General features: G+C 36.0%; 1 protein-coding gene across 1 annotated transcript in view; it reads left to right on the top strand.

Moving 5' to 3' along the window:
* The window catches only part of LOC138175883 (membrane-associated guanylate kinase, WW and PDZ domain-containing protein 2), a 1,727,565-nt gene that overhangs the window by 1,490,714 nt on the left and 209,872 nt on the right, over positions 1-26,979 (top strand). The window contains exons 12-13 of the mRNA XM_069106526.1: positions 1,546-1,735; positions 25,856-25,897. Of these exons, the coding sequence (XP_068962627.1) occupies positions 1,546-1,735; positions 25,856-25,897 (232 nt within the window). The remainder of the gene's footprint in view (positions 1-1,545; positions 1,736-25,855; positions 25,898-26,979) is intronic.

Consider the following 26,979-nt stretch of genomic DNA (forward strand, 5'->3'; position numbering starts at 1 on the left):
TCTCTCTCTCTCTCTCTCTCTCTCTCTCTCTCTCTCTCTCTGTCTCTGTCTCTCTCTCTCTCTCTTTCTACCTCTCCTGTCTCTTTCTCTCTCTCTGAGAAGGGTCCATAGAATTTGCCAGATTATCACAAAATCCTCTGATACCAAAAAAAGAAAGACAGAAAGAAAAAGAAGAAAAGGATAAGAACTCCTGGCCTAGAAGATGAATAAGATGCCTTTCAGCTCTAAATCTATGATGTCATGATTTTAAAAGCATGTTAAATTGAATATATGAAACTTGAAAGTAAAAGAGGGGAGTTGATGAGAACTATACTGCTTATTAAATGCAGTTAGCATGACAAAAATGGGAAATTTAATTTAACTGCTAAAACAATAATTGTTTGTATCAACCAGCTTTCAGAGCAGCTTTTTTTCCTAAGAAAGTAGGAACTATTGGCTGAATAATGAAACACAGTGCAATATTTTAAAACACACATTGCAAGACCACTCTACAGACAGACCCTTTTACTGCACTGAGTTTACTTGACAGCAAACAGAAAACGAATTTAACATCAAACCACAAACTCATTAATCTATTTCCCAAGTTGCTACATATTTAAGCAGCTATGTCCTAGCAACAGTTATAGTCTGTACTATATAGACTATGTGACCTAGAGAAAATTATACTCACTCTAGGATTCAGTTTCCCCATCAGTAGATTGAGGGGCTTAACCATTTGATCTATAAGATCCTTTCCAGCTAAATCTATGATTTTATGATGGATATATCAGAACTAGTTTAATATGTGGTTAAATATTGTGGTAACCATGGAAACCTGGGCAATGGTTCTCACAATGGGGCCAGCATGTTTTCACAGTAGAACAGGATTAGCTAGAGGCCAGGAAGAGTTAGTATTGTTCTTCTCATGTCATTGAGACAAGCCAGAGCCAACAAGGTAACCACATTTAAGTGGTCCCATATTTGGTTTACCTGTAACATCAAGGGAACAGCTTGTATTTGGCTAGCGAACGAATTCATTGCTGAATAAGGTGATAGTATCAGGAAGAAGTTTCTCTCAGAGAATAACAACTGAACCCACTATAATGAACTCAGCTTAACAAAAGACCTCAGACAATCCTCACATCTCAAACTGTTGTATATTTGCCTAAGAACTGATAGAAGAGCATTAATTTGGGGAGAGCTTGATATATATATATATATATATATATATATATATATATGTGTGTGTGTGTGTGTGTGTGTGTGTGTGTGTATGTATGTATGTACATATATATGTATATATATATGAGAAAGGTTCACTAGGATAGTGGTATGTCCTTTTAAAGGAGGTATATATGTATGTGTGTATGTGTCTGTGTGAGTACATGTATACACACACACACATTCCTGTTTTCTTTTATCAACCATCTAAACCATGATATATTGGAAACCTTGGAAGAGCTTGTTTTTGCTAACCATGTTACCTAGTCCAAACTTTTGAGCTATGCCTGAGGCGAAAAGGGAAGCTACTTCCAAATCCATCTAATTTTACTATTGTCTTTTCAGATAATGGATCGATGGGAGAATCAAGGCAGCCCTCAAACAAGTTTATCTGCTCCAGCTATACCACAGAATCTCCCCTTTCCAACCTCCCTTCACAGGAGTTCATTTCCTGACTCAACAGAGGCCTTTGATCCGAGGAAGCCTGACCCATATGAGCTATATGAGAAATCCAGAGCAATTTATGAAAGTAGGCGTAAGTGAAAGCCCCAAACAACCAAGGGTGTAGTTAATTGTGACTAGTATTTGTTCCTAAATGTTTCAAGGCTGAGTTAGTTCAATATTATTTTCTGCTCTGTTTTCAAAGTAATTCAAATAGCAAGCCAACTGGCATTCTAAAAGGGACTTTGCAATCTGTCCTGACACATTCACCCCTGTTAGTAGGCTATCTTAAGTTCAGTATCTTCATTTTAGAACTCCATTTCCTATGACTTTCGTAAGCCTCCAAGCAAAATCAGCAAGTTATCAACTAGAAAGTTGTTTTACTTAATTGTTTTATTTTGGGCAACTCTAGCAAGATGAAGTATTATTTTTAACTGTATCCATTTATGAGTCTGTAGTCTAAAGCAATTTTTTCCCCAACATTCCATTGTGTAGCAAGATAAAGACATTGAATGAGATGTCAGTCAGGTTTTGCCTGACCTGAACCTAGCTGAATTAAAAAAAAACACAGAAAAAGGAATATAGTACCAAGATCTACTTTTTTTATTTAAAAGTGTTTCATTTATTGCATTTGAGTTATTCCATGAATTTTGAAAACTTGTTCTGCAAATAATATTCTCTGAATATTTGCCCTACATTTTAAAAGTCTTCCCAAAGGATCCAGTGCATTTTTTAAAATGAGGAAACAAAAACTTTTATTAGAGCACATATACACATAGTACTTATAGTTAAACCATCACCCAGATGATCTCATCAGAGAGTTTGAGAAGGAAAAAAAAAGATGAGAATTGTAAAAATGTAGAGTGCTGATGGAACAAAACCCAGGGAATATATGATATTATGGTGTTATGGAAAGAGCACTGTATAATGGTGTGGGGGGAAGAGGAGGGAAGAATGTGAGTAAAATCATTGAGAAGTGACAGTGCTGTTAAACAGCTTCAATAAAATACTTATTTAAAATTTCTTCTAAAAAGCACCAAACTAGGCATCGAAAGGGTTAAGATGTAGTCTAACTCTGACACTAATTAGATCTTTGACTTTAAGCAAATTACCCTCACCTGGTCTCAGTTTCCTGATTTATAAAGTGAGACTACTACAAGATTCATAGGCCATTTTTATAGCTCTAGAAAGCCCATTAACCTAAATTAGTGGTTGAGAGACTTACTCTAATGAAAGCTCTTTTTTTTTGTTCTTGGTGTTCCAGTTGACTATATGAAGGTCTGTGCTTTGGTGCTCTAGAAAGTTCATTTATGTGTTTATTATTAATGGAAGAGGAAATTGCAAGGCTTAAACTGTATGTGTTTGGACCTCAGGTGGCTTTCTCTTATTGTAAGCCCAGTAATGAGCTTGTGAGCCAAACACCCACAGTGGTAAAGGGAAAAAACAATACAGTGTTTCCTCACTCTACCCCCCTCAAAATACACATACACACACACACACACACACACACACACACACACACATACACACACACCCTATCATAACTCATTGCAAAAAATCACTTTGGTTGATTAAATGCTTAAGACAGAAGACTGTTATGAAATAATTGCTTACCAGATAAATATAGAGACATTACATAATATCGTGTCTGGTTGCTGGATCTCATCTTTTCCCTTCAGAATGGTTTCTGGGTAGATAGCTGTCATGGTTATGGTATGTTGTAGTAGCAACAACACCTGGTCCTGAGGTCAAAAGACCTAGACTATATAGAATCAAAAATATAGAGCTAAAAAGGGATCTTAGAGGTCCCTTCATTTAACCCCCTCATTTGACCAATAAAGCCAAAAGAGTTAAAGTGATTGCCCAAGGTCACTCAGATTATTCTAAGTGGTAGAGAGATGTTTTACAACTAGATCCTTTGATTCCAAATCCATGGACATTTGAGTCCAATACCTGTTAGCTTTGTGACAGTGAGCAAGGTCTTTCAGTTCTTCTAGCCTCAGTTTCTTCTGCTGTAAAATGGGGATGATTGCCCTAATTCACAAGGTTTTTATGAGGAAGGTGCTTCCTAAAATTTTTTATACATGGGAACTCATCATAGATGAACTTTCATAGTTTCAGGAAAGGAGAAAAAAAAGGTGAAATTTGGGATGTTAGCACAAGCAAAAGGTAAAATTTATAAACATTTTCAGATAAAAATTCCATTTCCTTTGTATAGTTCTTAGTGCCTTATTTATGTAAGTAACACCAACAACTAACATTTATATAGCACTTTAAGATTAGCAAAGTACTTTACAAATATCTCATTTGATCTTCACAATTATTATCACCATTTTGCAGATTAGGAAACTGAGATAGAAGTTGGACAGTTTGCCCATAACTAGTATGTGCCTGAATGTCCGTATGTATCTGAATCACAATTTGAACTCATGTCTTCCTGACTCTGGGTCCAGTGTTCTATATCCATTGCACTACCTATTACTCAACTCTCACCTGTGACTCCAATGTAGTATAGAATGCACAGTGGCCACACCCCCAGTGTAACCATCTCAGCAGATAGTTTCAACCAGACTGAGGGTATCCACTAGCCCTCAAACCTGTTGGTGAGTTAGAGGGCTGTCTAAGCCAAGCCCATGAAGACTTCCCCAGCAGAATGGGCAAATGAGAACAGTTTGTGCCAGTGGCCATGAAGACACCTTAAGCAGGCACTGCGGAGTGCTCAGAGTTTGGTCTGATACCAGAGATACCAAGGTCATGCACTATATCCTGGGCCATGGCCTGTCATCTTGACTTTTGTCTTGCCATTGGACTTTGATAACTGGAAGGTAGAATAAGGCTGATGACTGTGCAACTCTACTTCATTTAAATCCAATTCATGGACAAGTTAGAACATTACCCCATGATGTCTTTGGTCCTCTTTGAAAACAAAGGACAAACAACAATAATCACTTACCAACTCCTGAATCAAGCAATTGGAATTCTTTGAATGCCTATAACTGGATTATATTTCTTCTCTATTAAAAATACCCAAGTGTTGCTCCCAGAAAGATCTCCATTTAGTTGAGGAAGATAATGCATGTGACATTTATGGAAGGCAAAGTCGCTGCCTTAGAAGATAAAAGTACATGAGTCAATGAAATATTATAACAATAGTTCTTGGCTTGGAAAATATTTTTAACATTTTTGAGGAAATAACAAAGACCATTTAGAAAGGATCATGATGAGTTATAAAGAATTCTATATTTAGAGTCAGAGAATTCAAGTGTACACCCTGATTCTTTTCATTAACTATGAGACTTTGGGCAAATCACCAACCTTCTCTGTGTTTTACTTAGTTTCCATATCTTTAAAATGAGGAAAGGAGTAAATCACCGCTAAGGCATGTAGAATCCCTTCTGACTTTAAATCCATAATCCTGTGACTCCTCTTGTCTCATGGTTAATCTCCAACTCACAATCTGATGGGAGGGAGAACGTGCAAACCACTCTGTTCAAGCAAGATCCATACAAGATGAATTGGAGATGATCAAATGGAAGATACTAGTATTGAGAGGGATAAAGAAAGGCTTCCTGTAGAAGGTGGGATTTCAGCTTGGGCTTTTGAAGGAAGCCAGGAGAGAGAGATGAGGAGGGAGAGAATCCCATATATAGGGGAAAGACAGGAAAATGCCACTGGAGTTTAATGAATGGAGGGGGGTATTGATATAGTAAGACATGTACTATAGTAGTACTTTCTTTTGCCTTTGTTTGTATCCCCAGCTCTCTATAAATTTGAGTTACTATTCATTTCCTTTCCTACCCAGTGACAAGCAGTCCAAACTGATTGCATCTGAGCCTCCACAACCTCTCTGGTATTTCTGCCCCATTTTTACCTCCATTGCTATATGATCATAAGATTGTAGATTTAAAATCAGATGGTAACTTAGAGGTGTCCAATTAGTCCAATACCTTCATTTCATAGATGATATTAAAACCTGGAGAAAGTAAGCGACTTGCCCAAGTAGACTTAACTAGTAAGTGTCTGAGGAAGGTTTTGATCTTTCTTTCTGAGACCAAGTCCATCAGTCACAGAATGACAGGATTTGAGAGTTGGAAAGAACGTTGGTAGCTATCTAGTCCAACCAAGACACAAGAAGAATCCCCACTCTAGCATATGTGACAAGTGACCATAGAGCCTCTGCTTAAAGATCCCTTTTTTTCTCCTCCAAACCTGGACAAGGCTATCCTGCCCCTTCTCTGCCATCTGCAGATCATATTCCCTATACTCTTACCCTCTTCCTCCTTCCACTAGAACTCAGATTCCAGCTGTAACTAGCCTTAGACTCTGATAGATGAGTTTTCACCTTATCCTGCCTAGAACCAGGCTACAACATCCTGGCTGTCTTCAAACCCCTCTGTTTTTATTTTGATCCACTGGAATTCAAACCCTTCCCTACCTCACTCCACCCCGCAGTACCTTAGACCATGAAAGTGGGACTTGCATGTCCAAAACCAGACCACCAAACTATCCCCCCAGCCATCTTCAAACCATGCCACTGTGGACTTCTGCCTCTTTTCTAATTTTAATTCCCCTATATGCATTAGTGTACTGAAGCCAGCTCATACCCCCTCTTTAGAGCCAATTTGTCAGATTTTCAGTGTGAGCATTTGCACATAAGAAATCGGCACTTGATTTATTGTTTTGTTGATTATCTCGGCTTAAGAACATAATAGAGAAAATATTAATGTAGACCAATCTTAATAATGGATCCCTGCATACATTTTTTTTTCAGAATGCCAGTTGTTAAACATTTACCAATACACCCCTACCTATGTGACATCTCCTATTAGAATATAAGCACCTTGAGGGCAGAGAATGATTTAGTTATTATACCTAAATCTTTCCTCCTTTTTCTTCTTTTCTTTTTTACTTTCTTTCATGCATTCAAGGAAGGGGACCACATCATTTCTCAAGGAAGAATATTCTATTTTTAGACAGCTCTAATTATTAGAAAGTTTTTTTTTTCTTGATATCAAGCTTACCCTTGGTTATACTGTCTGGGTTCAAATAGAGTAAATCTAATCCTCCATATGACAGTCCTTAAAACATTTAAAGATATTTACCATGTCTCCTCCTACCCCCAAGTCTTCTTTTTATGAAACGTTCCTTTTTTTAAAAAATCACACATCACAGACTCAAGACGCATTACCATTCTGGTTGCCCTTCTCTGGATGCTCTCCAGTTTGCCAATATTTATCTCGAATGGTGCTACCCAGAAAGGAACACAATACTCCAGATGAAGTATGGTGAACACAAAGAATACTAGCCCTGATACAGGAAGCCCTAACTCTCTTAAAGCTGCCCAAGATCTCATAGATTCTTGGGCTCTACATATAACTACTAACTTATAAAGAGTTTGAAGTCACACTCTTCACTATAGCATTCTGACTTTTCCTCATATTCTTTAAAGGAATACCTCCATCACGTTACCTGTTTTGTACCATTGTTCTATTCACTTAAGCTCTTTTTATATCTACATTTCTTATGGATCAGTGGTCACTTTAATGTTTGCATGATCACTACACAAAAAGCATATGTAACATGCTAATATAATATCTCCACTGAGAATGAAAAAATAATCACTACTAAAACTCTGCCTTGTGGCTCAGCCTCCCATAATATTTGATTAATTCACCAAAAATGTGGTTTTGTATCTTAGAAAGTACAATTAGTCTCCATAATTTGCCTTCCTGCCTCTAGTGTCTACCCTCTCCAACTTTTCCTTCATACAATAGCACAGATCTGACCATATTAGGATGCTGGACCAGGGCCAGCTCAGGCCAATCTTATTATGGTTTGGGATTAGAACACAATGAAATATTCATGGACTATAGACTGAAATTAAAAGTCACTTTCCTTAGAAGTTTTAAAGGAATATTTTTAAATAATTACTTCAAATATGTAAAAAAAAAAAAAAACCTGTTGTTACCCTCTATCTCCACATTCAATTTGGCAACTAGACTGAATCAGAAAAAAATGTCCCATAGCAGAAATTTGGCTAAGCCTTTGGTGTCCCTAAACCCTGGTAAACTGAAGGACTTTATACCTTACACATTAAGAAAGCCACACCAGTGGTTTATGCCCCAGTACTATACATCCCCAAATTCCAAAGATTCTGTCCCTCCCTGCCTTAAAGGGAAACCAGCCCAGCCTGTGTAAAACAAATACTGTTCCTACCATGCCTCTCCCACTTAAAAACATTCAGTAGCTCCCTACTGCCTGTGGGATGAAATGTTAACTCCTTAGCCTTCCATTTAAGGACTTCCACAATCTACTTCTAGCCTGCATTCCCATCTTTATTTCATGTACTGTTTATTTCAGCCAAATTGGGCTCCTAGATGTTCCAAGAAATTGACTTTCTACATCCTGCCTCCATTCACGTTGGTTATCCCCAGTGCCTAGATTACAATCCCTCCCTTATCCCCTTGTTTCAGAACCCATGACCTTCCAAGGATCATGAGAATCAGACACTACTTCCTCTTCAAAGGGTTCTTTGACAGTCCCAACTGAAATCATCTCTTCTTCCTCAAAATTTCCTGCAGTATCTGGTCTAGATGTCTCCTTTGCTTCCATCTCTCCTTACCACATATATAAACAGATTACTTCTGAAGCTCCATTGAACTTCACTGATCCTGCCTCATACTGTTATAATTATCTCTGTACCTGTCATATCTTTTGCCCTCCAATTTCCCAATAGAATGAAAGCTCTTTGAGGACAAGGATTTTGTCTTTATATCTTCTGTGTTTGCCGCAGTGCCATAAACGTAATACACATTATTGTTTTGTATTGTGGTTTTAACAAAGAAGCCCTTCTCCCCATGTGTACTTGCTGCTTACAAATATAAAAAAAAGATTCATTCTCTTATTTAAATTTTAATGTAAAAAAGATCCTAACCTGATGGTTAAGAAAAAGCCTTATTCTAAATTTCTCCACATGCTTATCTCTTCCATACCCAAAGATCATACTTCTTTGTGAATATGTCAGAGATTTGTATCCCACCAAAAAAAGCAATATCCAGAACTTATATTGTAATCTACCACCTTTTCATTTTATTTCAATTATAATAAGTTGATGTATACATTATACACAGATATATATTTGAAGACCTACTTTTCTCCTGAAGAAGTCAGTAAGGAAAACCTGAGCAGACCCAAACTCTAGTTAGTAGCAGAGAGGATTTCAACCTACATTGGTAGAGTTTTCTATACTAGTGAAGTCTCAGGTCCAATTCCTATTCCTGTAGTAATCCTTTAGTGCCTTTTAATAGAACTGTTTCTAAATCTGGGGAGAGTTTTTTTGTATTAACATTCAAAATCAAGTCTCAAAAATTCAATAAAATATGTACCTCTACCTGTGCATGAACTATGACCTCTATTCTATCAAGATTGCCTCTAATATTTGGCTACTATGTACCAGATTGCAGCAAATGATATAAATATATTAATAATGTAACTGCTACCATGCCTCATTTAACTCATAATTAGATTGCACTAACTTTATAATATGTATGTCCAGGAACATCTCAACAAACATGTATTTTTTGAAAAGAAAAAAAATCCTGTGATAATTTATGACAGCCGTGGGAAATTAGAGACCATTTAAAATGGCATGACAAAGTACATGGAAAAGAGAAGTAAAAAGTTTCTCATAGGATCATAAATTACAAGCTGGAAGAGTCTATGGAGCCCGTCAAGGCCAACCTCATTTTATAGATGGGAGTTGGAAGGGAGGAAAAAAATAGATATCTGTCAATATTTTTAAAAAAGAGATGGGAGGGGGTGCTATAGGTGAAAAATGTTTCACACTTTCAGATGATGTCTCTGTTATTAGTTTTATATCATAAAAATAGCACTTATTAAATTAATAAGTTAAAATGTAATTGTTTTACTTTATCACAAGAAATCTCAGGGGAGGATAGTCTGTAAATGTCATATGAAAACAAAAAAAAATCAATAAAACTTCTAAAAATAACAAACATGCACGCATCAAAACAACAAAACAATTGAGTCAAAGAGATTGTGTGAGGTTCAGGCAACTAATAAAAAGTATGAAGCAGATTTTGAACTCAGGCCTTCTTGACTCTAAGTTCAGTGTGTGATCCGCTATGCTATGCTGCCTATCTCTGAAAAGTTCATGAGAATAAAAGAGACCATTTTTATCTAATGTAAAAAGACCAGAGAAAGGAAGTTGGTTTCAGTCTTCCTTTTGTTCTATGGTTCCTCTAGAATATCCACATGAAAACAGATTGGATTGGGATAGTTCTATGGTCTCAGGACAACTAGAATTTTCAAAGGTAGTAAAAGAAACATTGTTTGATCAAGCTGTCAAACAAATATTTGATATTTGATCAATAGCTACTATATTCCTAGCATTCAGTATATGAAGTACTGTGGGAATAAAAGAAGAACTTTGGTAAAATCCTTTTTAAGAATTTTATAAAATCAACATACATGCATGAAATAATTAGTGAACTAGGTAGTGTTGTGTATGCTCTGTGTTCACTGATGTTTTTATCAGTAACATGAGTGAAGGCACAGATGGTGTATTCATCCTATTTGCTGATGACACAGTTAGAAGAGATAGCTATTATGTGGGATAACAGTTACAATTCAAAAATATATTGACAAACTAGAAACCCTGTCCAAATCTAACAAGATGAAATGTAAGAGGAATAAATGTTAAGTCGTAATTGATCACAGAAACACAGAATTATAGAATTTAAGAGTTGGAAGCAAACTCAGAGGCAATCTAAGCTATCCTGTGCACAAAAGAAATATTCACTAAAACAGCTGCCATGCAGCCTCTGTTTGAAGACATCCAAGGAGGGGACAACTACCTTACCCTTGAAGTAACTCATTCCACTTTTGGAAAGCCCTCATTGTTGGGACATTTTTTTTTACTGAAATTTTAAATTTTAAACAGCTTCTTTGCAATTTCCCCCTGACAATTTTCCTGGTTCTTCCTTCTGTGATCAGATAGAACCAATCTAATCCTTACTTAGCTTGAAAACCTTTGAAATACTTCAATACAGGTGTCAAATTTGCCCTACCCCCCCCCCAACATCTTCTCTTTTCCAATTTAACATTCCCAAGTCTTTCTCCTGATCCTGATATGACATAGACATAAGACTCCTTAAAATGTTTATTTCTCTCCTCTGGATAATCTCCAAGTTATCAACATCCTTCTTATATCGGGGTACACAGAATTGTACACAGTATTCTGGATCATTGATTCAGAAATTGAAGAGACCATTTTAAAATAATTCTAGTTTTTTTAAAATTAGTATCACAAGTGTAGGATTAGACAGAAATGTGTTTTCCATGATTGTACATGTATAATCTATATCAAATTGCTTACCATTTCAGGGAAAGGTGTAAAGCCAAGCATGAGCAGCTTTCCAGAGCACTTCTGCTGTGAATAGCTCTAAGGTTCTCATCACATAGTATAGTAGACTCTATTTATTCTGCAGTAAACTAAAGCAAAACATTCACAGAAACCAAAGTACAGCATTCACAATGTTATAATATAACAACTTATTACTAAGGTGGCCACATAGTTTTCACTAAAGTGGACACATAGTTTTAAACAAAAGATATCATTCAGTAAGTCTTTAACTCAATCATCCTTAAGTAGCAATCCTCCTCAAGCTGCACAAAAAAAGGTCAAAGTTTTTTCCACCCCTAGGCCACATTGTCTTAATCTCTCAGTCAAAAAGTCTTCTTTCTTCTTGATTGGAGATTAGTTTCCAGTCATCCTTAACTCAGTCATCCTTAAGGGGTACAAGGTATGAAGTACAAAGTTCTCTGACCCCCAGATCACAGTAAATCATGATCTTGTCAATCAGCACTAAGTACCCAAGGAGAGGTCTTTTCATCTTGACTGGAGGCTGGCTCCTGGATTCCATGGTTCTTCTTCCATGGGTCCATCTCCCTGTATCTACCCAATTGTTACCTAGATTCACAGGCAGGCAGCTCTCAGCTCCTCCTCCAGTTCCTAGTCCAGCTTCCATTCCATATTGAAGCTCACATTGTCCAGTCTACCTCAAGTCCTTCACAGTTTCTGTTTCTGGGAAGACAAAGCTTAACAGAGCCACAATAATATTCATACACATTGCCAGCACCATCATCAATTCACTTTCTGCCTGTGAAATCAACATAGACCCACAAACAAGGTCTGAGAAATCAACACAAATCATCAGTATAGTCCTGGTCCTCTGAAAACATCAGTAAAACCCTCCTCTGGGACTTCTGTAAACAGACAAGAAAATCCTCTTTCAGGGCTTCTGTAACAACAGCAACATCCTCTATCAGCAGATAGATCTGATAAAGTAACATCAAAACAGACAGAGTACCAGTGCCACAGCTATGCTTCCTCACATTTCTGCTCTTTCCCAGCTTGGGATTCTCCTTATAAATGTTGGTTGTCCTTCCTGTCCTACCCTTCCTGTAGTGCAAGCAAGTTCCTCCCACCTTCAAATCACAAGGGGCTTAAACAAGGTGCTAAATAGTTAAATGGCTGAAACAAGGTGCTAAGTACTTCTTTGTTTGCCATTACACTTGGGGAGAGCAAGGAGGGAGGGAGAATTTGGAACTCAAATTTTTTAAAAATCAAATGTTAATAATAGTTTTTACATGCATTTGGAAAAAATAAAATATTATTTTAAAAAACAAGTATAGGAGTAGGTAGGAAGGATGAGATAGTAGTTCATTTGCAGAAGTTCTGGGAGTTTTCAATGTTTGTTTTGTTTTGGTTTGGGTTTTTTTTTTTTTTTTTTGCTTTTTGGAGAGGGGGAGGCAGGACAATTTGGGGTTAAGTGACTTGCCCAAAGCCACACAGCTAGTAAGTGTTAAGTGTCTGAGGCCAGATTTGAACTCAGGTCCTCCTGATTTCCAGGGTCAGTGCTTTATTCACTAAACCACCTAGCTGCCCTTCAATGCCTTTCAAGGTTATTATGAGTTAAGATTATGACATGGCCAATGAAACTAACAGAATCTTTGACTGAATTAATAGAGTTAGACTGCCCAGGACGAGGAAAGAAGGGGTTGATAGTACCACTGAAATCTGTCCACATTTGTGCACAGCATTCTTTCTCAGATGATATATTTTAAGTAGAACATTTATGACCCTAATGCATCCAGAGTAAAACAACCAGTATGATGAGGTGACTGGAGACCATGCCATATGAAGATGTTATACAGAAACTGGGAATGGATGTTTCACCTAGAGAAAATAAAGCTTAGTGGGGATGTGATGTCATTCTTTAAGTATTTGAAAAGCTGACATTTGGCAAAAAGATTAAGGTTTTGGGGGGTAGAGGGTGCTGCCAATGAACATTTGCATAAAGTAAGATTTCAGATTCATTATAAATAGAAACTTAAACCTTTATAAACTGCCCCAAGGGTGAATGGGCCACTTTTGGAAGGTATTGACTGCTGCATCACAGGTGGTCTCCAAGCACACTTTGGCTGACCATTTATAAAGTATACCATTGAAAGGATCCTTACCCCACCTCAACTGGACTTCATTCCCTTTAAAGGCCCTTTTAAAGCAAATTTCTGTGATTTTGCAATACATTACAGTAACATAGAGAGAGGTACTGAATAGAAATGATGAACTTTGAGTCAAAAGATTCAGGTTGCAGTTGTGCCTCACCAACAAATTTTGTGACTTTGGACAGGTCACTTAATCTCCCAAAGCCTCACTTTCCTCATATATAAAATGGAGATAATGACGCTTCCTCTGCCTATCTTCCCCATGCTATTGTGAAAATATTGCTTTGTAAACCTTTAAGTCCTATATACAAGTGAAATTTTGTCATTTGTAGAAAATTAGGAAATTTGACAAGTTATACATTGTAAAATGTTTCAGTGCTGTTGTCGTTTTATTAACTTCTTCCTGCAAGCCTGATGTTTCATCAATGATTTTGTGCATTTAAATATTTGTAATTTTTTAACTTTGGTCCAAGTTAGTACAAATAGTTTAAAAAAAAAAAAGATCATCAAGCCAAATGTCATGAGCGTGTTTTCCCTTCACTTTTGTTTCAGGTGTAGAGTATCTACCCTTAGTTAGGGTAGCCTCAGAATGAATGTTGATTTCATAGGAGGCACTTTCTCTCTCTGGAATCACTGTAATTAGTTCAATGTCATTTCTGAATAGTCATTTAGATAACTTTGCTACCTATGGGGGATCCTTCTTCAGTGTGAAATTGTTTTTTAATATACCTTCCATGACACTAGCAATCACTTGGCTAAGCATATATCCTGTTTATGCCTCTCTTGATACTTGGAATCATTAAGCAAAGGTATCTCTGCAGTTAAATTTCATGTAATGTTAACATATGGATAGGTGATATCTTGTTAGAAAAAGAAAGAAATTAAATGAAAAAATAATTTATTAAGTGTCTACTGTGTGCCAGGCACTATACTAAGAACATGGAAATACAAGTGTGAAAAGCAGGACATTGCCTGTCCTCAAGAGGCTTACATTCTAATAAGGGAGTGCAACACATTTAAGATCACCAGGAGAGGGTATTTTGGTCATAGAACTCACCGAACTTCTCAATGGAGTTATAAGGTGATTGACTGTCAAATCCTTTACATCAATAGTAAAAGCATTGTTGATTTTTTTTAATAGTAATCATGAGTAAAAGGTAGGACATGGTTGGGAGAGTGAGGTAAACATGCTAGGGAATGGCAAGACAAAAACTGGACCGAGCATGGTTGGTCTGGGACCAGAAAGATATAGATTCTCACAAATCAAGAGTGGAAGCCCTCAAAGCATAAAGTAGAATGCTGAATCTTAGAACTAAGAATGGTCAGAGTTCTTTCAAGACTACATTTTGTTCTTTTTTTCCCCACACACATTGAAATGTTCTATTCCTTATACCTTAAAGAAACTTGTGTAACTGTGAAGATATAGTTAACTGAAGAAAATAATTTATGAAAACCTACCTTGCTCCCTTCTTATGTTTTCATCAAGGATTTTCATAATGTATGCATAGTACATTATTATAAATACTATAAGGAGAAGAGAAAAGAAGCTTAAATATTGCCTTTTTGGTGGTGAAAGTATCATTTCTTATATTTTACCCTCTTTTGGAATCGAAAGGAAATGGAATATTTATCTGTAAATGCAAATGTATGAATATTTATATATATATATTTGCATGGGAGTTCATATGTATTCTGCAATATACATGTAATATGAACTAAAACACATTACACATGTACATATATCTATGCGTAGATATACATTGCATACATAAGTATATACATAAAGATATATCTGTGCATATATTTCAGACAGATGCTTTAGATGGACAGTGGGAACATCCAGTGGGATCATAAGAAGAAATATGACTAGATTGCAGTTGCAAAATTTATTTAGTGATTTCCATGATCCCAAGCTGCTGCTTGCCACAAACCTCATTTTTCTAACAGTAGGGTTCTCCCAATGATGATGTATAGCTACAAATCATAAACCAATATAACAGAAGAAGAAAAATACAACTTATCCAAAGAGTGGTGGAAAGATGTGTGGTAGATCTAAGTATTTACCACCAATAACTTACAATCCAAAAGTCTCTCATTTGTAGTCTTTTTAATCTGAGCAGCATCTAACAATGTTAATGGTCTTTTCCCTCTGCTGTCCTGTCTAGTTCCTAAACCAGAAGAAGAGATTTGCTTTTAGAAGAGGATTTATTATCCAAAATTATATTATATCTTCAGGCTGCAAAATTACAAAAGAGAAGAGAAATGGTTTGGGAGTATATTATAACGATCTCAAAACTGAAATGTGTTCAATATCTGTCCAGAAGATTTCTAGTGATCTTCCTTGAACATCCTCCTTCTGCTCCTCTTATAAAAGTGTACTTCCTTATACACTTCTGGTGTACATAGGAGAGTGAGTCAGTGAAAAAGCATTGAAGGAAAGTTAAGAATTTATCAGCTTGGTCCTTGGGCATAGCAATAATACATTTTATGAAAATTGCCTCATATAGCTTTTATTACTTTATTGCTTCCCAAGAATTATGATTTCACTAGTTTGGGTGCTTTCCTACACCTTAGTAGATATTTTAAGAATTGTTCTAGCCAGAAATATAAAATTACCTTTTGTCCAACTCGTAAGCATTCTGGAACTTAATTGAACTTGTCTTCAAACAAAACACAGAGTCCGTCTTGGATCCATACTTGAACACTTTCCAACTTGGTAAAATAATTAGAAGTTGTACTTTACTCAATAATATTTTTAGAACCCACAATCAGTTCCTAAACATGATGAGATACAAAGACTTTACTGTACTTTAGAGGACAGTAACTGGATTTTATGATATGTTGTGGGAACATATATTCTATGTAATATTCATATAAACATACTTTTGACTCTTTTATATAGATCTAAATATGCATATGAATTTACATAAAATCACATGCATATTTCATTACAATATTATATACACATAATTACATAGTAAATGTAGTAATATTTATAGTCATGTTTTCAGGTAAATCTCTGCTTAACAGTGAACTTAGGTGGACAAATGGAATATTTTCCTGGTGTGTAAATGACTAAACCATAAAATAATAGCTAACATTTGTATAATATACAAAGTTTACAAATACATATACATATATACGCATACATGCATTCATACATACATCGTTGTTGTTCAGTCAGTGACTCTTTGTGACCCCATATGGGGTTTTCTTGGCAAAGATACTGAAATGATTTGACATTTCCTTCTCTAGTAGATTAAGGCAAACAGAGTTTAAGGCACTTTCCCAGGGTCACACAGCTAATGCATGTCTAAGGCCACATTTGAACTCAGGTCTTCTTGTCTCCAGCCCTAGCATTCTATTCACTGAACCACCTAACTGCCACCCAAGCCCAAATATACATATATACATACATATTATCTCATTTTATCCTCCCAAAGACCCTGGGAGGTAGGAACTGTTATTAGTCTTTACAGATGAGGAAAGGAAAGACAAGCCAGAATTAAGAGACTTGCCCAAAATCACACAGCTATTCTGCCTGAGACCAAATTTGAATTCAGATCTTCTTGGCTCCAAGCCCAGAACTCAGTAACTATCATACCCAGGTGCCTAGGTATAATTTATGTGTCTCAAATACTTAAGCCCCACCCCTATTTTGGTATTGAGGGCCTTGATTAGCAATCCAAACCTCCCTGTGATGCCCCTAGTAGTTGTACATGTACAAACTATCTAACGAACCTAAAGCACACAATATCCAGAAGAAAGAGCAGTGAAGTGTAATGCATTACAATACAGAGATGTGAATGCTTTGGTCTTATCAAGGAGAGTAAGCCAAGTATAACATTACATAATCATGGATCTGCAAGGGAGTTAGTCTAATCTGTCCTCCTACTCCTAGGAAAGATTATACTTAAATATTCGGGGGGACCACTATCAATCAGCACTCTTTCTAAATATTCAGGGAAGTGGAAAGCCTTCTAATAATAAAGCTGAGAGCGCATTCTTCTCTTTATCAGAGGGAAAGACTTCTCTCTTTCTCTAGAGATATCAAAACAGTGAAACCTCATTGACCTTAGCAACTAAGCCTTTTTCCTGGACGGTCCTCCCTTTTCCTTTAAAGTCCTTTCTAAACAGTACATTCAGCCCAAGGTTATTTCTCACCTACCAGATGATAGCATTATTCATGTCTTCTGTTGCACCTATGAAATCAGAAGCTGGGGACAGCAGCACACTAGACATAAAAGAAAAAAAATTAAGTCCTTTCTGAAAATTTTCCTACTCTTTTCTGCTGGTTCTGGTTGAATCATTCTGGTTGAATAATGCCTGGAGTTGCCCAAACTTTTTTCTCTTCACATTGAGCCCTGATTGTTATAAATAAAGAATTTACGAGGTACAGCATGCCCATGGCTCTCTGCAATAAGACATCTGTCAAATATAGGGTCATAAAAGTGTCAGGCATCTGCACAGTGTAGTGTACCTTATGGTACGGCCTCTTTACAACAGAAAAGACACTGCATTTTCTTTGGAAAGTTCTGCAATATGGCATTTACAGCAATTAAGAAGTATTAACCCACAGAAACAAATTCCACATTGATAAGAACAGTCCCAAAACATTTGATAAGCAAGTGGAGAAGAATGAAGAAAAATAGCATTTCATTTTTATTCTTTTAAAAAAAAAACAACATGTCTAGGTCTCTGCTACATTTTCATTGTTATTGAGCAAGGGCCAGGGTTATACTATGAGCCCATCCTGACTGATAGTGAAGTAATACAGAAAAGATTGAAGATGACAAAAATGTTGCCAAGTTCACTAGTCTTTGAGTCAACACTAAATGGAGGCCGACTACTAAATGCATACCATTTTGGAAAAAAAAAACCCAAAACTAATATCTTTTTAATATCTGGGATTGAGGCTGGGGAAGTAGAGCTATGAGGCTTTCTTCCTACTAAGGTTACCTCAAAATCTCTGGTTCCATTTAGTCTTCTGTTAAGTTATCCCCAGGAGATCATAGAGGCTGAAAATATAAGTAGGTTCAAGAAGGGTTTGTATAAATTAATGGATGATAGGTTGCTAGCCAGGTATTGAGGAGAGCATCTCCGATGTCCTTACCCATCTCTAATCTTTTGGAGATGGTGTCAGGGTGAATAGCACTTACTGAGTCCTCCTATGAAAGCTAGAGTACCAAACTGAATGGCACTGAACTAGAATAGCATCTCTTTTGCTCTTATGTTAAGTTGTGATAATCAAAGTCTTTCATAAAGGTGTTGAATGGGAGACCAATATTATTTAGTGGGTTTTTTTTTTATTATTTAATGATTTTTAAAACGCTCATTGCTAGTGCGTATCAATGCTAAGAGTTTTTGTCTCGTACGTTGTCATTCATACTAAAATAACATCAAAAGGGGCCTTTATCTGACTCATTTTTCAAGTGACCTAAGAAACAATCCATAGGTTCCTCTTATGCATTTACCTTCTCTTCTTCCTGGCCCCTAGTTTCCCTGACTGATTTAAATCATGTTGTGAGCAGGGGCTAGTACTGCTGAGCATGTTAAGCAAATATGCCAGTGAGCTCCAAGAAGGTAGAAACTTCCCATTCCCTGCAAAACATGACTTTCTTTTGGCTTTCTCTTCTTTCAAAGGGAAAGAAGGGTTAAAAAATTAAAGTGATTTTATCCACCCATTCCTCCCTGCTGTGTCATTGGTCCACGCTTTATTTCTAGGAGTAAATAAATCCCCAATTTCTGTGCTAGGTTTGTCAAGTCTGATAATACTCTCCTCCTTTGTTCTATTAGCTCTAAAACCCTAAATAAGCTCCAGTTGATTGAACTTTTTTTTCTCCCTAAGTAAAAAATGTTCTTTCTCTTAGTCTTTCCTTTTGTCAAAGCTTTGAGTAAGATAGATATAGCTATGCAGAACCCAGCATGTCTGCTGATCCCTGGGATTTTATAGAATGTAGATAAGATCTCAACTGAATGCCACAAATAGAGAACAAAAGCTAGCATACCCAGCTGTCCAGACTAGGGTAAGAGCTGCTTTGCTAGGAAGTAGAAGAGGTTTGGTGTCAATGGAAACTCCTTGAGGGCCGGAACTGTCTTTTGGTATCCCCACAGTACCTGGCACACAGTAGGAGCTTAATAAACATTCATTGACTGTTCGATTGCTCTGGTCCCTCCAGATAGCTGCTTCCTGGATTCTGTGGTGTCATATCAATCTAGATTTTCTGATAGCATTTCAACATGCCACAAATTCTAATCTCCACTCTCTGGTTTCTTCTTCTGTCTAGCTTAGCTCCCTAGTCTTCTGTTACTGCATGGGAACTAAGATTTCTTTCCCCAAAACTCACTTGACCCCCACCCCAAAGGCAGATTCCACTTTAATTTATGATAATGGCAGGCAGCATAATTTAATGAATGGAAATTACACAGCCTCAGAGTAAAGTTGACCCGGGTTCACGTCTTGTCTCTGACACAACTGGCCATTCTGGGTGACCATAGGAAATCACTCAGCTTCCCAAAAGCTCAGACTAGCTTCTAAGACTATTAGTTATACTGGCAGATATGCATGATTAGAGAGAATTTCCTGACTGTAGAGTTCCCTATACCAGTGAAATCAAAGGTGTAAACCAAAATTGATTTATGAAAAAATTGCTATCCAACTAAAGCAATCTCATATATTGTATATGAGTCATTTTTAAAATGTTATCACCAAAAGAGAAGAGTGAATGTACCTAAGCTTCCCACATATATTTCCATTGTTTAGACTACCATTTAACATGAATTTTAAAAGGTGTATAGGTTAAGAACTCTGCTAACATTTTGATTATATCTCAGGCAAATACTTTTAAAATAAGCAACAATAGCAACAAAAAAACCAACACTACTATTACTTTAAGTATGGTTTTCTATAAAGAAGACGTTATATATCCCCTATGACACATCACATTTTCCATACTCCCTTTAATAATTTTAACTCTGCATACAGTTGCATTTTTAATAGTTATAAAATCAATGCTTCTGAAATTATATGGTGGGAAAATATTATTATATGAGAATAATAGGAGAAGCAGAGATTTAAGTTATTCCCTCATTAAAAGAGTTATTGATCATGTGAAAAGCATTTTGTTGATAGTGTAATGTTAGAGTAGAACACAAAACATTAGTGCTGCAGCGCTCATGATAAAAAGTACTTTCGAATTCTAGAGAGCTTCTAAATCCTGCTGCGGTCATGTTAATATGAAGTATCAATTTTACAAATGATAGAAGCTTTTGAGCAATGATCAGGTCACCTCCACTGAAACAAATATAACTTTTTGTTATTTAGGAAATGAATGGAGGGAAAATGAAGGAATGGAAAAAAAAAATTTTCAACCTGCAATGCTAAGTAGTCAGACTAAAAATATGAGGCTTTTAAAGTAACAATTTTGCAGGCTAACTAGTTGAAAATGGCAGAGAAGAGATGGATTATCTGACACTGATTATCATTCTGCCCTTGATAAGTAGGAATTGTATGTTCAGAGCAGATATTCCTCTGTGGGAGAAGGACATTCTGCACATATATAGACATTGTTATTCTTTATGATCACCATCAGGAGACTCATATTTCATTTTTATTTTTGAACAGAGTTGAACTGTTCAGACTTATGCCTCGTGGACCATCTTTGAAGGAATAATGGTGTCCCTGTATATATACAGACTAGCTTTAGGCTACTTTTAAGTAGCTGTAAAGTTAAGGTGGAAGGCTTTTTCTATAATGCTTTCTATAATGCTTTGCTCTTTGACCCAATAATCTTTTTTTTAATAATTGTGTCAGTTTATTCAGTGATCCTTTAACACTGTCAAAATAGCAAGCTTGAGAGAGTGAAGCTCTTAATTCATAGGGGTCTCTGTATTCCATTTTATTTTTCATCTGCTTCTCCTGCTAATGTCACTTCTATTGGGATTGTGTTGATGTTTTCTCAATGACCCATTAAAAAGGGTTTACCAAAAAAAAAATCCACAAAATTTCTCTCCCAACTAAGATCTGACCCCCAGGCTATGCCAATTGAATATTTTTAAACAATGATGATTTTTCTCTAGGGTCATTTGACGGGTCTTTTATCCACAGTGATCCTATGCTTTTGATAATTTCATTACAAGTATTGTCCTTTGAAATCCTTTCACTGAATGCTATCTTTTTTTTTGTTTTTAAGCAATTGGGGTTAAGTAACTTGCTCAAGGTTACAGGGCCAGTTATTTCTGGGTGTGGTGCTAAGTATCTGAGCCCAGATTTGATCCCCAGGTCATCCTGACACTGGGGCTGGTACTCTTGCTGAGCCACCCGGCCACCCTTAAGCAATTGGGGTTAAGTAACTTGCTCAAGGTTACAAGGCCAGGTGTTTCTGGGTGGGACGCTGAATGCTTTCTTAAAACTTTCATTGTATATATAAAATCATGTACTCAGAGAGGCAAATATCTTTGTATTAAATGATCATAATAACATATCTGATGTGACTAATAAGAAATCCCAAATCAGAATTAAGATTCTGAAAGGTATGGTAGACAACAGTCAATCAGAGTTGATAATAGAACTATTGATCCAAAAGGGTGATTTAGTGATTTACTGAAGTATATTAATTTTTTCTTGAATTCCTTATATTTAACTTGAGGTGTTTTTATTTGTTTGTTTGTTTTAATAGTTTTGACAGAAAGAGAGACCATGTGATTTAATCCAGGCCATTTTCTGACACTTTTTCTAATACATGTGCCTCAGACTGATTTCAGCCTAAACTTCACATCTTGTCTTCTGAATGGTTCCTAGGGCAGGGTTATATGTAGATTAATAGATTCTGTCCTTCCTTCTTTTCAATGTTGCTACATCTTACCATTTTTTAAAAGCAAATAGATAAATAAAACCGAGACCCAATCTAGTTGCCTGCAAACTTTTCCTCTGTATCATCAGGAATGGAAAAACAGAGATCTGAAAGCAATAGAGAGATTGCAATATAGTAGGACAAAAGTATAGTTATCAATAGTAATAGTAAAAGGCAATAGAAAAGACAGCCCAATAAGGAAGCAAACCTCAATTTCAGATATATTTTGAGCACAAAATGGATATGTGCTAAGATATAATGGTCAGAGAAGAGAGATATTTTTTCTTAAAAGGATGTATAAGAGAATTTTCTCTGCAGTGCACACAAGTACATTTTTCATTAAGGAGAGGTTCTCTTAATGATTTAGTTACCTTTGGCAAGACTCCTGAGTTCTTTAACCCCATCTTTAAAATGATAGTTACATTAGATTGACTCTAAGGTTTCTTCCAGCTCTGAAATTCTGGGGTTTCCTCTTTCTGCAACTAAGGAAGTGTTTTCAAAGTCAAGGTGAAAAGGGAAGAGAAGAATTTAAGCATTTTCAGCTTCATTGTTTGATTTTCCATATAATCAAGAGATAATTGCCTCCCTTAGTGGAGAAGCTCTGCAGCAGTAGCAGAGTGAAGGTACCTAACTGAACTGTTGCTGTTGACACAACTAATATATATTTATTCTGGTTTTCACATACTCCTTATTTTTAATGCACATGTTTCACACTACCTCTCTTTTTCATAATAGATACAGTTTTTGAAACAGGCTATTTTTCCTCTGCCCTCCGATACTTGATCTGGAAAGCCAGTATTGTACAGTGGAAAGAACAATGGCTTTGGGGTCAGAGGACCTGTTTTCAAATCCCACTTCTGATGATTGCTATTATTGTGAACTTGGACAAATCTCTTAATCGCCTTAGACTTCTAATTAGGTTCTGTCAGCTGCAAAGTGTGGGTGCTAAATTAGATGGTCTCCTAAGGTCCCTTCCAGCTTTGATCTTAAGATATGATATACTTCAGCTTTGAGAGTCCTACATTTGACTTAGATGAATTGTGTGTTATCACATACTTTATGACTTGTGCATTTAAATTTATACAAGCTTCCTTTGGTTATGTAATAAAGGCAGCCTATTAGGATGGAAAAATTGCTAAACCTAATCTAGATTCTAACACTTGCTATGTAACCATAAACAGGTCACTTACCTCTCAGTCTCATTTTATAGAAGAGTAATAATAATAATATAATAATACTGGGTTGGTTGTTGGCCTTCACTCTCAGAGGACCAAAATGACGTCACTATGCTGAGGTCAAGGTACAACATGTCCAACTCTGGCTGATCAAACCAATACAAGTTCAGAAAACCTTACCACACATCAGGCACAAGAAGTCCATACAAATATTTGGAGTGGAGATGTCTCTAAATTTGTGTATCTCACATGTCTTTCAAGCTACCTCAATTCTGTTGCTCATAGAGCACAGAGCCTTCTTTGACGTGGGTACCATGATAGGTGGTCTTGTGCCAATGTCTCCCATATCTCACAATCTTTTCTAAAGTTCTTCTGAGAAACCTTGAGAGTGTCCCTGTATGACTTCTTCTGACTCCCACGTGAGCATTTGCCTTGTGTGAGTTCTCCATAAAATTGTCTTTGGGGCAAACATACATTTGGCATTCAGACAACATGAGCACCCCATTAAAGTTGCACTCTCTGCAGTGGAGTTTGAATGCTTGGCAGTTCAGCTTAAAAAAGGACTTCAGTGCCTCATACCTTATTTTGCCAGGTGATCTTCAGAATCTTCCTAAGACAAATCAGTAATAATAATAATAATAAGAATACCCCACAAAATTACTATAATGAAAGTGCTTCATACAAGGCCTATATAAGTGGGTGTTATTAACATTGCATACTAAATCATGTCAAAAAAGTTATTAAGATAACTTAATCTGCTTGCAATGTTATTGCTACATATCTCCCAACATGCAGATACAAGAGTTTCAAAACTACCCTAAGACTTTTGAGATACCCTATATTCGGAAATATCAGGATATTTAAACCAGTGTAGATAAAACACCTCAATGATTATTAAATGATTTCTTGAATTTTCATTTGGATATTTTTTAGCAAAATATAAGCAGTCACAAAGAGCATTAAAAATAAAGAACAATTTACTCTTTACATTATATATATATATATTTAACTTTGCTTTTCACTAAGACTAGAATATGCCTAGCACAGAATCACAAAATCCCTCTGGGCCTCAGTTTCTTCCTCAGCAATATAGAGATAATTTTACTTCGAAGACTTTTTGTGAGAGTCAAATCACATAATATGATTAAAGTGCTTTGCAAACTTAAAAGTCCTCTATAAATGTTAGCAGTTATTAGATTTACCATCAAAAGGAGTGGGCATATAGGTGGCAAAGTGGATAGAGTACTGGACCTGAGATTAAAAAAGATGCATCTTCCTGAGTTAAAATCCATCCTCAGATATTTACTAGCTGTGTGACCGTGGGCAAATCACTTAACCCTGCTTGCCACAGTTTTCTAATCTGTGAAATGAACTGGAGAATGAAATGATGAAATGGCAAACCGCTTCAATGTCTTTGCCAAGAAAACCCCAAATGGGGTCACAAGGAGTTGAACGTGACAGAAAAATTACTGAACAATAACAATAGCAAACCATCAAAAGGAATAGCAAAGTTGAAAGAATAGTCTTACTGAGAAGACAGTAAGTAAATTCTCCCTGCCAATTAAGGTGCAGATGTCTAGTGGGCAGTTGAAATTTTGTATTCAAGGGAGACATTTTAGCTTGATAAGTACATTTAGTTGTTATCTACATGGAAATAATAACTGAAATCATGAAAGCAGGTTAGCTCATAAAGAGAACTAAATATAGAAAACAATGAGAAAACGTCTTGGATTTAAACATAATCCTCCAGATATGGTCTCACCCGGGTAGAATATTAGTGTAGGATTACCAGTTCCTTCGTCTTAGATACTATACCTCTCCGATTATGCAGTCTAAGTTTTCATTAGCTTTCTCACAGCTTTTACATACAGTACCATATTATTGATTCTTACTGAATTCACAATCCACTGTAAGCCTTGGATTTTTTTTTTCAGAGAAATTGTTAGTCACGGATACCATCTAGTAGATTGTACAAGGGGTTTTAACCTGGTGTCTCTGAAATTGTTTCCTTTAAAAAAAATTGAAGACTTCATTTCAGTAGAATTAGTTCCCTTTGTAATCCTATGTATTTTATTTTCTGTTTTTTTAAAAAAATTTATTTTGAGAAGGCTACACAATACAGTAAAGGGGTCTGACACAAAAAAAAGATTGAGAATACATAGCCTGATAGTACTTGTGAAATTTATTTCTTAAAACCAAATGTAAGACTTACATTTTATTGGAATAAAATCTTTTTTTTAAAATCTGGTCCAATGTTAAAAAAAAAAAAAAGAATGTGACCTTATGTAAAGTATATGCACCTAATTTTTTTTTTTTAATTGACTGCTTAATTACTGCACAAAGTGTTTTTTTTCTCCACCTCAGTTTAGCATAGGAATGTTAAGTGATGTGGGGTGGGGGATGTCAAGTTTTGCAGGCATTTATGAATGTGGCTATATTATGCATAAAGAAAAATAACTGTCAGTGTACTACAATTTCCCTTCCCAGGGTACTACAATTATCCTTGGTGGGGAGGGGGGAGGATAGGTAGGGAGATGAAAGCTCATCAATCACAAACAAAAATAATCATAGTTTTAACCCAGAACACAAAGAAAGTTAAATCTTCAAATGTCAAAGAAATGAATTACAACTTTAATTCCCCATTTTCCTATTCAGAACAAGTGCCACCAAGGACCGGTTTTCGAATGGATTCCTCTGGCAAGTATTCTTCAGCATTCACTGTCCTGTGGACAAAAAGTCTCCCATTTTTGTGTTCAAGTCACCATGTTTTCTTTCATTATTTCTCTGGGTAGTATCCATTGACCAAAATCCAGTTACCATATCTCTTTAATTCAACTTCATATAAAATATAGGGTTAAATTCTAAAGACTAACCAAATGAAAGAACCAAAAAAAAAAAAATGTGACAGCAAAAGGAAAGTATATTGAGGTTCATTTTGTAAAAAAAAAAAAATTAACAAAGAAAGAAAAAGAAAAAACACTTTTTAGTCAAAGATCAGCTCTTATAATGAGTCTAAAAAGCTTAATCTAAGAAACTAGTTTTGGAATATATATTTCTCTTAAGATATTTGTAGCAAAGGCCTGCCTAAAGTACAATGTTAGATAGCAACTGTGTTATTTCAAATTCAAGTCCATGTCTAGTTCCAAATGTTAAAATGGATCTGTGATCTTATCTCATCAATGTGAGTACTCTGGCCAGTGGTCACAACTCATCCATTCCTACTCATCCTATTTCCTTTCTATTTCCTTACTTAAATTCCCACAAGGGGCTTACCAAATATTTAGGGGGCATCCCTTGAATCCTCCTAAAAGCCAAAGGATATAAATGAAAAATTAAGTAATTTAAGATGATTTAATTAAGAAAGCCTCAATGATTAGGATTTTTTAAAAATTTAGATAGTACTTCATAGCTTTCAATTTGAAAATTTTACATTTTTAACTAGTTCATCTGCTTAAAAAGAATACCTCAACTAGTTTGAATCACCAAACAAAAAGGTGGGGTGAGAGGATATGGTGACCAGATGAAAATTCTCAGCCACAATATATTGTGGAGGTGGATATAGGAAATAAGAATCTCCTAAATGTTGTATTCTTAAAACCAGTCACATTATTTAGACTATTATATTAAAAAGCAAGAAAGGCAATCCCAGAAAATAATTCTTCATAATAAGAAAGGTTTCATGTGTACATGTTTCCAGCACACATGTCCAGAATGTTTCCATGATGACAGCTCAGCTCATCATTCATCTCTGTTTGTTCTAACACACTGTGGGGATTATA

This window comes from Petaurus breviceps, unplaced genomic scaffold (genome assembly GCF_028583685.1).
Source record: "Petaurus breviceps papuanus isolate PSGF00001 unplaced genomic scaffold, PetGlider_PUasm1.0 79, whole genome shotgun sequence".
NCBI lineage: Eukaryota > Metazoa > Chordata > Mammalia > Diprotodontia > Petauridae > Petaurus > Petaurus breviceps.